The sequence below is a fragment of the Corythoichthys intestinalis genome, chromosome 3 (assembly GCF_030265065.1).
Source record: "Corythoichthys intestinalis isolate RoL2023-P3 chromosome 3, ASM3026506v1, whole genome shotgun sequence".
Classification (NCBI taxonomy): domain Eukaryota; kingdom Metazoa; phylum Chordata; class Actinopteri; order Syngnathiformes; family Syngnathidae; genus Corythoichthys; species Corythoichthys intestinalis.
Genome location: NC_080397.1, coordinates 23403796 through 23415293, shown reverse-complemented (window position 1 = coordinate 23415293; position 11498 = coordinate 23403796). Strand labels below are relative to the sequence as shown.

Below are 11498 nucleotides of genomic sequence, written 5' to 3'. Positions count from 1 at the left end.
CGTTTTTTCTTACGCTCATGCTTAAAGCGCTACATGTTTTTACTAATAAATGGATGGAGGTTTTAATAATTATGCAAATTAGATCTTGGTTAACATCAGATTAGCTAAACAAGTGGGATAATGAAAATATTCTTGGATAACTAATAATGCGGCGATATGCATTGACTGTAAAAATGTCACATAATTCTTTAATTTTTTTGGTTTAAAAATCACAACAGCAATGTGTGGAGGATTTTTTTTGGTGCCAGAGCAGTGAAATACATTCACTTACATACATGGAAATAGTTTCCAATATCGTTAATTTTCATGTACAGAAACAGGGTGAAAATAGATTATTTCTTTATAGTTTTTTGTGAAACTTAAAAAAATACTATAAAATAACCATCATAACATTGTATGTTTTATGACTGTTGTTTCTTGACACTGATAGCCATTGACAGTATCCAACGCATATTGGCATACATCAAAGTAGAGGAAAAAATTTCAATATGGTTTTTAGCTCTTCTTTTATGGATTTGATTGGCACATTTACAGTTTAATGGCTCCAACGTCATGGCATTTTACTCTACATCATGCGTTCCAAAAAGTTGATGGGTTCTATTTTCTGTGACTATAATATTACAAACAAAGCGACGTCTTAAACTTTCCAATTTCCATTAACAAGCCCCCTTATCATGTAAATTGTGCTACTACCACATCAGATCTATTTTAGGGAATAATTCATATCATGTTAGATGAAATGAGTCTTTATGTTTACAAAACTTGGTTGGGCAAAGGTATTATTATTTAAAGGATTTCTTTGATCACTTATGAAATGTTTTTGAGGGAGAATGAAATTTCTGTTAAATCACAAGTATTTATTTTTGTTGTGAAAAGCATGCAGTATCCTGAAGGGATAGAGAAACATGTAAGTGAATTAGGTCCCAATGCATTTATATATGTATATATTAGGGCTGTCAAACGATTAAAATTTTTAATCGAGTTAATTACAGCTTCAAAATTAGTTAATCGTAATTAATCGCAATTCAAACCATCTATAAAATAAGCCATATTTTCTGTAAATTATTGTTAGAATGGAAAGATAAGACACAAGATGGATATATACATTCAACATACGGTACATAAGGACTGTTTTTGTTTATTATAACAATAAATCAACAAGATGGCATTAGCATTATTAACATTCTATTAAAGCGATCCATGGATAGAAAGACTTGTTGTTCTTAAAAGATAAATGTTAGTGCAAGTTATAGGAATTTTATTTTAAAACCCCTCTTAATGTTTTCGTTTTAATATTTGTAAAATTTTCAATCAAAAAATAAACTAGTAGCCCGCCATTGTTGATGTCAATAATTACTTACACAATGCTCATGGGTGCTGAAGCCTATGAAATCAGTCGCACCTAAGCGCCAGCAGAGGGCGGCAAAACTACATAAAACACAATTAACAAGTGGGCATTTCACTGTACTGCCATTTAAATCTGTCTGAGCGGGGCATGTGCGTTAATTGCGTCAAATATTTTAACGTGATTAATTAAAAAAATTAATTACTGCCCGTTAACGCAATAATTTTGACAGCCCTGGTATACACACACACACATATATATGTATATATATATATATATAAATATATTGACTTTCTGAACAAACGTGCAAACATTGTACTAACAGTCACATAAGAAAATGTTTACATTATCATAGTTAAATCATTCGCCGTGAGGAATCTTTCAAGGTTTGTTTAAGTGGATAACACATACATTTTGCAATGTGGCTCATGAAACTTTAACTTATCTGTTTTTTTGTGAGTGCCCCCTCACTCTACATGTTATGAAATATATTCATCAAAAGATTGGTCATATGATTAACATTATGGTCATATGATTAAGATCAACAATAAAACTATCGTAACATATTTTGAAAACAAAGATACAGATATCAACAAAATAATTGGTCTTTAAACTGCTGAGCAAATTTCACATCTACCAAGCTAAAGTCTTCATACTTCCTCAAAGTCTTAAAGTGTTTTTGTGTGTGATTGTTTGTTATTGTAATTTTTAAGTTATTAACAATAATAAAATAAATATTTTTTGGAAATAGATTCAAAGTATTAAAAAAAAAAAAAAAGAGTTCTGTATATTTTGAATATAAATCTCTATAATTTGTTAAATAAAATATAAGGTGGAATGCCGGTTTATTTATATGTACAGTACATTTGTTTTGTTACGTTTGTCTTCATTAAATGATCAAATAGAAAAATAAGTTTCGGTTCAATTTGACCTTTCTCAAATTCCGTAGTTTCCATTGCCACAGTTTTAGAAAATCGTCTTGCGCAGATATTTACGCAAACTATGCTTTTAGAAAAATGAACTGAACTCATACAGTTCGCTTTTAATGGTATTATTGGGTTTTAAAAATAAAAAATATTTACTAATTTATTTTAAAAAATGAACATTTAATTCGCTTGGATCTGCTTATCTGCCTACACTTCCGGATCCTGAATGTTCCTCGCGCAGCTTTGACTGTCACGCGAGGCATCCTTTGACAACAAGAAAAGAGAAGTGAGGATGCATTTGCGGCGGATTTGATGCTTATTTTTTTCTGCATTTATTGGAGATATGTCTTCCTTTATTAAAGAGACGCAGAGGTTCGTTTTTGTTTCATTACCTTGAAATCTGATACCCAACGTCACCCGTAGTTTGCGTCAATCTACCTGTAGCACAGCGCTGTCAATCAATATCATTAAAATGAGTAGATAGCTTGATAAAGTGATCTTAACCTTGTTGCTTATTTGCAAATTACATAAACAAAACAGTAAATGCTCAGCAGGACAGCTGCACTCTTTTGCTCTTTTACAGCTTTGGCAATTTTATTTAGTATGCTGTACTGTTTAAAGAATATTGGGTTAGGGTTAAAATTCCAAAATTCTAAATTCCAAATTTGGTCACGTCTGAGTTTTACCAACAATAGAAACAAACAAACAAACAAACTAAAACGCTCAAAAGAAAGTTGTAATCTTATCATGTTTTTTCTTTTTGGAGGATAGCTGATTAGTTAAAGGGGAGGGATTTTTGAACAAATTCAAAACACTTACCTCTACCTTCAAGCAACAGGTTGCAATGGTACAATCAAGTTTGGGAATGATAACTTTGTCTTATGTCTTTTTATCATAAAAAAGACAAACAACTCAGATAAAAATACTTTTTCAACCCACTATGTGATTGTTGGAGCCTCCTACCGGGCAGTTCACAGGCAAAGACTGACCACACCAAAAAGTAAAACGCTCTTAATAAGCTTTTAGAAATATCCATGAAATTAGATTTTGATTATTTTGATCATAAGAACCTGGCACACTACTGTATATGCTGGTAAAAAGTAGCATTTTGCCTTCCACTCTCAATAACATCCATGCTTGTGTGTCCTCTTTCTTAACAGCATCAAGGAAGCGGTGACTCTTATCAATGCCATTGACTTGAACAAATTCTCCAGGTTGATATCCCGGATAATCCAAAAGCTTCATCTGAAGGTATGGTTGGGCCACAGTACCACTCTCTAATGACAGGCAAACCCAGTAGCATATAGACAAGTTTCCGAGGTACTTCCGCTTTTTTTCCTTATGTCTGCCTACAACTTCCGCTTCCAATTTTTTTACCATTGACTTCAATGGCACTGGAGTGGCATCACTCACTAAAAACCCTGAAAAACCACAATTTGGAGATACTGCATCCTTCTGCCATCTTGGCATGGGAAGACAAGTGGCCGAGGGTGACCACATGTAAAATATTATCATATTTTATTGACTCTATGGCAGTGGATGGAAACTTCATCGGGAAGCTCTGAGGCATTCTAGTACCTCCACAGCCACGAAGTTGGCTGTGTCCTCATATACGAACACAGGAATTTTGTCTTCATGAAGGCGGATGTAGAACCAAACCAGTGCCTCCCTGCTCCATACCACAAACCATGGGTGCTGGTAACACCGGAGGGAGACGTCCAAACGGCAGGCTGTCCGCGGGTCCTGGGCGTTTGTGTAGTCATGCAGCCGCTGTCTCATGGAAGGTATGTGTTTCAAAAATACGAAACCTAAAATCTGGCGCATGAAACGATTTGTTGCCTTTGCTATTGACATAACGATGATGATTTTAATTATGATCTTTAATATTATTTACTACAACTACTGCTGCTAGCCTGTTGCTAATCAGTACGTGTTGGATGGCTCCCCATAAAAGCAAGCGTTACAGGTATTTTGTTCGTTTTTTTACAGGTGGAACACGCTGTTAGGCAAGGGAATATAAGTTGATGTGCCTCACAGCAACACTTACTGTACGTTGATGGACATATATCGAGACTTTGTCGTTCTACCCGGGAAGGGGGTGGGGGAGGGCTGTGGCTGGAGGCGATGGCTCGCCTCGAAGCGGACCGTCAGCTCTATCCCGAGATCCAACCATGAGCTTTTTAACTGCAGCAACTTTAACATATGCTATTGGAGCTGGAATTACTGTAAACAGCAGGATAAAGTCCGTCTGGATGCCGCCGGGGGTCTCCGTGATGTCAGGTGAAAGTTTGGAGAAGCTCCCTTAAGCTCTGCTGTCTGATAATACATTCCTCGTATGCTCAACCTTCATTAATATTTTTCTAATCATTTTATAAATGATGATTTATTGACCTGTTTTGCACATGCACCAATCATTTTAAATAAAACAAGAAATGGAATCATGTTGTCCAAATGTTTTATTGCGATCAGTGTCTGCATTAATAAAGAATGACATACTATTTTTGTTTATATGTACTGTACATAACTTGTAGTATTTCCTTGTAACAACAAAAACTGTGTCAGCCCTTCTGTTTTGTAACAATCTACTAGTATACCTTACGTCAACACAGGCTGACAGGTTGTTATAATTTTTTCCACAAATGATGAAGGAGGTGATGAGAACAATTATCCAATCTCATCTACGTCTCATCTAGGTCGTGCTGAATCAATTTTTGAAGATTCCGTGAGTTCCTCTGGCTTGATTTCAGTTTTAACATCAACACACTGCTAACCTCAACCGCAACTCATGAGTTTTTTCTAAAACGGAAGTTTGAGGCAGACATTGTCCAAGATAGCGCCGCCCATATTTTGCTCAGGAAACTTGTCTATAGTCATTCATTATTTTCATTGTACTTGTCAACTGTACTGTACATCAATATTTTGGCTTGTCTACATAGGGAGAACGGACATTCAGCGAAGAGGAGGAGGAAAAACTTCAAACGGCACTATCCCTGGACAAACAGGCTCTGGATTTAGTCCTGGAAACATCTGCTTTCATTCTTGAGCAAGTGAGGAGACTTAATATGACATCTTGTAGTGATCATCGGGTGATCTTACAATGATTTTGAACCTTCTTGTGTATTGAAACCATAACTTATGACCTTTACAAAGTCAATGGAAGATAAATTACAATCTTGAATGTAGGTTTGATTCAAAAATAGTTGTATTCTTATAGTACGAGGTAAATGGCCTTAAACTTGTATAAGTGCTTTTCTACCTTCAAGATACTAAAATTGCTTTGACACCATTTCCTCATTCACCTACTAATGACACCGCATCAGGAGGATTGCAGGGTTCAGTATCTCAAGAAAAGAAAGTGGCCAAGAAACTTTGACGTGCCTGAATGGAAACCACAACCTCTGGTTGAGGAAGAGCAACTTCACTAGTGAGGCATGCTGCCCCATATTATGTATAGTCCTTCACATCCCAAAAACATACATTCTTGGCTCAAACAGTTAAAAAAAAAAACCTTGAGAGTGTAATTGCTTTTTATATTTGTTTAAAGGTAAAAGTCCTAGGTTGGGCACATTAATACGAAAGTTTAGCCATTGACAAATGACTGAGGAACCCTTGTAATGTTTGTTTCTCTCCGCCTGGGTTCACTGTTGCACTGTCAGTGGAGAATTTAGTCATCTCCCCATCTTTGTTTCCCATTTTAGGCCGTGTACCATAATGTGAAGCCAGCATCTCTACAGCAACAGCTTCAGGGAATCAGTGTGAGCCCTGACAAGGCCGAAGTGTTTTCTCAAACGTGGTCCATCTCTGGCCCTGAGCTAGTGAATCGACTGAAGCACAATATATTTGCCCCTAAAAAGGTAAGACAAATAACTTTGGTTTGTAACCTTGGAAAAGTGTTTGCACTTTTTAAAATACATAAATGTCGCATTTGTTATTCTTGTAAAGATTTTTTATTTATTTATACATTTCTTCCAAGTATAGTTTTCATTGAGTTTTCCCCAATAAATAATCAAGAAAAAAAATTGCAAAAAAAGCAACATTTTTTAATTGTACATTAATCTACTGTTCATACATGTTCTCACATGTTCAGTTATGTTGCCCATCAATTTAATTAATACAAATCAAATGTTGCCCATGAGTACAAATTTTCCCTTCCCTTACAATAAACAGTTTACCCAGTCTCTTATAGGGATTATGATTTATAGAAGTAGTAAGGTATCGAGTATACCAGAATTTTTTTTTCTTTAGAGGTTTTCACGACAGCAACATTGCAGTGCTTCACTTGCCTGACTTTTCCAAGCAACATATCATATGCTAGCGATAGGATCCTTTAATGTTTGAATACTTGCATACAAAATACATGCTTACACGTCATGCATACTGTATTCATGTATTTCATTCATCCATATACAGTAATATTTAGCCTATTATTCATTAGGCTGCACCTTATTAAAACTGTGATAGTCATACTATCAGCGAGTACGACACAATTGTCGCATTACACTGTTCAGGCAAGTTTACCAAGTTGATATCTAAATTTAACTGCAGAAACAGCTTGTACGCGTCATCCATGCTGAATTTGTCACATGAGTGTCCCACCTGCTTGTGTTCTTGAACATCACAGTCTCTCTCCCTAGTGGATTTGATATAAAATGGACTACTTATGTTAATTGCTTGTATACTATTAGTTATTCTTCAGCGTGCTTGCACACCCATCAGGTGTGAAATTACACTAAGTAAATCTTTTGTTAGCTACCTATTTCAGAAAATGTGTTTGTTCTTGAGCCATTAAATTAGCCAGTGGTGGCTTTGTTTTGCAATTAGCAAATCTTAAGCAGTGTGGATGCAGAGTGTATCATTAATCAGCCTACTAGTGTTGCACAGATGCAATTTTTTTTTACTGATACCTGGCTGTGCAGTACTGGCAGATACAGATACCATACTGATACCACTCCATTTATATACATACTGTATGTATATACTGTGTATATATATATGTTTTTTCCCCAAAGAGCTACATACTTGGATGTGAAATCATTGCTATCATGGCTTTTTCAGGCTGCTGCTTACCTTTGCAAAACAGGAAAAAGACTAATGCAAAGCGAATCCAGTAGAACTTTTTAAAGCATACCTGGTATGGGTGACAATAGTTGAATAAACCTTTGGTTCTCGAAAGCCAAAATAGTGCTAAATTCATGATATTAAAACATGTATAATACTAGCCCAACAGTAAGAAAGTTAAAATACTTTCATAATAATAAACTCTGAATGAACTGAATAAACTATCAACATAACTCCATCTATAGCAACGCACAAATGCAAACAGTGCACACGCACGCACGCACGCACGCACGCACGCACGCACGCACGCACACACACACACACACACACACACACACACACACACACACACACACACACACACACACAAAACAACTAAATGGTGACAGATATTGGGCCAGTGTGGTGTCCCTTATTTTTTTTTTCAGGGAGTTGGCCTACTAGTAGCTAACTAAGTTAGTGGTTAAACTTTTCTGTCTGTAATAAACTGCCCACTCCTCAACCCTGCAAACAACATAAACAACAGTAAGTGTACTGTCTACTAATATTGTCTACGTATATGTATCTGACAACTCTGTTTGTCTTAAAGCTCTTGCAATGCTTAGAACAGAAGTGCTTAATGTTCTTGATTAAAATGTGCTGATGTGCAAAAATATACTACCGGTACAATGCTTTCTGTGCCGTTGACTTGCTTATGTTTATTTATGACCCACATATTACAATTCAGACCTTTCTCTAATTTCAATTAACTAAATTTAACTTGATTTATGGATTCAGCATGCCCACAATGTAAGTAATACAAGGCAACTCCTGGTGGGATTAAGATGATCACTCAGGCTAATGTGGACCTTATTCCCAGCGTAAGTAATGTGCCGACCGTAGCTCTTTCCCACCCTGCGTCCCGTCCTGTGATGCTATACAAGAATCCAGAACAAATAATTCACACATTGTTTATCACGAGGACCTCTTGCTGCATCTTAAAATGCTTAACTGCGACGCCTCAGTTGGTTCTTTGGCTGTATCATGATGCTGTGTTAAGATTTAAGAGTAAAAAGGAGAGTGAGACTGTGAACAATGAGTTTTAGCCCCACAGATGTTAAAGACAATTGAATTGTTCAAACGTGTGAATGTGAGCGTGTGAATTGTTGTTTGTCAACATGTATCTTGACAGCCGGTAAAGGGTCTATTACAGTAGTGGTAATGAGGTAACAGTAATGAGGACTCTTTTTAATGTTTTAATGGATTACTGAATTACAATAAGTGATATCAGTCATAGAAAGAGATATTTATGCAGATAAAGGAGAGTATTAATTGATTACTTTAATAAGAATGCTGCCAACTGAATAATTGCAATAATCCCAACTAGTTTATCGTTTCAAGAATAAAATTTTGTCTGCTCAACACAAAACTGGCATAGAAACAAGAGTTCTGAACATAAGGTTTTAGGTTTTGTGTCGGTTCCCTCCTAGTGTGTCCCTGTGCTTGTCCATTGATTTCACCTGTTGTGCCTGCTCCTAGTGTACCCTCCAACCTGCATCGTCCTGTGTCACCCACCTGTTCCTCGTTGTCTCGTTGCCCCTTGTCTGTGTGCATATAAACTCCCAAGTTTCTGTTGACTCCTTGTTGCGTCATTGTTCATGCCCACGTTCTGGTGAGCTTTAATTCTCGTCCATCCAAGCCCTTGTGTTCTAAGTAAGTTTTTTTTAAAACCAGTCTTTGGTTAGTAAAAGAGTTTTGTTTGCCTCTGTGCTTTCTTTGGATCACCACAGCCTTTGTTTTGTACTTTGTTTTTTGTTGGCTTTAATTAAACCATTTTTGCACCGTTCATCTGCCTCGCCTCCCTTTCCCTGCGTTTGGGTCCTCAATACCCGCTTAAGTTGACATATGGATAGAAGCAGAAAGTCGTTCCTTTCTGTCCGACATTTGTTCATGTTTTCTTTGTGCATTCTTTGTCTTTGTTTTTACTAGCTGGATTTTGTCAGCTGGCAGTTGAACCTGCAAATGGCCCAGTCCAGCCAGGCCCGACTTAAGTCCCCCAGTGCTGTGCTCCAACTGGGCCTCAACAATGAAGACTCTCAGGTGGGAGTGTACACCATGTAAAACACAATGACACCGTATCATCCATTACTTTCTATTATCCCTCAGCTTTCGCAATCTGCCACTCCTATTTAGCTAATAGTTGTTCATCCTATAGGTGTTTGCTTTTGACCCGTAGGTAACTAGACATCTGGCTCCAGAAAAACCTTGTGTAAAGTTCAGAGGTCGGGGTGCTTCTTATCTTAGACACAGTCTTACTTGAATAGATGGTTGTAGAAAGTTTTTCTATTAAAGGGTTAGGGAATTGATGCCACGACAGGCACCGACTACCTTACGACTGCAGCTCTGGTCATCCGCCTCCTCAATGGAGGTGTGGAGCATGGTCTATTGTCCCTTTAGACTCTCTGTCCCCTGCTTCTCCCAGGGCATGGTTGAAGTTCTGCCAGAGATGGAAGTTAAAGCGCCTCCTGACAGGGGACAAAACCAGGCGTTTCTAGCACACCCTCACAGAATTTTTGGGTCTGCCATGCCAGACCGGGATCCTACACTCTATCGGGTCCAACTCACCACCAGGTGGTGATCAGTTGACAGCTTCGCCTCTCGCTTCACCCGAATGTCCAAGAAGACATGCGGCCACAAATCCGATGACATGACTAAAAAGTCTTATCATTGAACTGTGGCCTACGGTGTTCTGTGCGAAGTGTACTCATGGACACGCTTTATACTGGAAAATGGTGTTCAATTTGGACACACTACACAAGGTTCTGATCAGGTCGGGGCCTCCCCTCCTTCATGAGCGTTGAAGTCCCCTAGCAGAACACAAAAGTCACCAAAAACTAAGTGATTAAAATCCCTTCAATAATATATATTTTGTTTTGGTGTAGGGCTGCAGCTATCGAATATTTTAGTAATCGAGTATTCGACTGAAAATTCATCGATTAATCGAGTAATCGGATTAAAAACATTTTTTAGGTAAGGAGCAATTATAAATATACTTAAGAAAACAAGACATTTCATCTAATATTGAACCATTCTCAGCCGATCAATGTCTTTATTTTCGATGTACATTGTTGAAAACAGCCAACAATTGCATCTCAGAAGTGACTAGAAAAAAACAACCTTTTTACTGTTTTCACTCAAAAACTTCTAGATCTTATAAAAAAAAAAAAAATCTTATTTCTTACCTAAAAATTTCATTATGCTTGATAACACACTGGGGCTGCAGCTATCGATTATTTTAGTAGTCAATTAATCAATGAACTAGTTAAAAACAAAAAACATTGAACTCAAACTCAAAACTCAATAAATAAATAACAAATGTACAACAAAAGAACAATTGGCTAACTTCCAAAGCAAACTACCACTAGCTTAAATGCTATAAAATACTTTTTTTTTTTTTTTAACAATACTCTTAACAAATCGTTTAGACACATATTTCCACAAAAATTGGCTAAAAATACCGTTAAACTAAATTACGAATGCATTAAAAAACATAAGCTAGGTTTTTGTTTGAGCTAATGTTGGTCTTAACAGGGAGCAGCTGGATTTGGCCATGTAAAATGAGGCCGACTAGAGGGCAGTGTATCCACCCAAATCAATAAAACTAAATGCAAACACTTTGAAAAACAAACCATTTCAACGCCACTTTAATTAAACGAATACTCAAAGCAGCAAAATTTAATTAGAATCTTTTTTTCTAATCGAATACTTGAGTTAATCGATTAATCGTTGCAGCACTATTTTGGTGTAATTAGTAATAGCTTATACCAAAAATATACCGTAATTTTTCGAACAATACGGCGCACCAGACTATAAGCCACCATCCACCAAACTTGACACGGAAACGGCATTTGTTCATAGATAGGCCGCACTGGACTATAAACCACAGCTGTCCTCACTGTATTATGGGATATTTACACCAAAAGATTTGAGCTGGTAATATTTTATTTGACAGCGGCATCATAATACTGTCGTAAGACCAAATGAACCACCATGAAGCTTTGAACCATTTGGCTGCAAAGCTTCATCAGGCCATCACCGTTCCCTTGGGGGAGACAGTCAACCTCTGCTGCCACCTGATGTCAACACTGTGCTAGTCCAATATGCCTCCTAGCATGCATTTCAGTGCTACA

The 11498-nt window shown here is 37.0% G+C and overlaps 1 protein-coding gene across 3 annotated transcripts in view; it reads left to right on the top strand.

The window, feature by feature from the left end:
- The first annotated feature begins 2475 nt into the window (after positions 1–2475).
- Positions 2476–11498, top strand: part of commd10 (COMM domain containing 10) — a 61393-nt gene continuing 52370 nt past the window's right edge. For all 3 annotated transcript variants that reach the window (XM_057832885.1, XM_057832886.1, XM_057832887.1), the window contains exons 1-5: positions 2476–2643; positions 3432–3522; positions 5208–5318; positions 5970–6125; positions 9298–9408. In XM_057832885.1, coding sequence (XP_057688868.1) covers positions 2615–2643; positions 3432–3522; positions 5208–5318; positions 5970–6125; positions 9298–9408 — 498 coding nt within the window. In that variant the 5' untranslated portion in view covers positions 2476–2614. The remainder of the gene's footprint in view (positions 2644–3431; positions 3523–5207; positions 5319–5969; positions 6126–9297; positions 9409–11498) is intronic.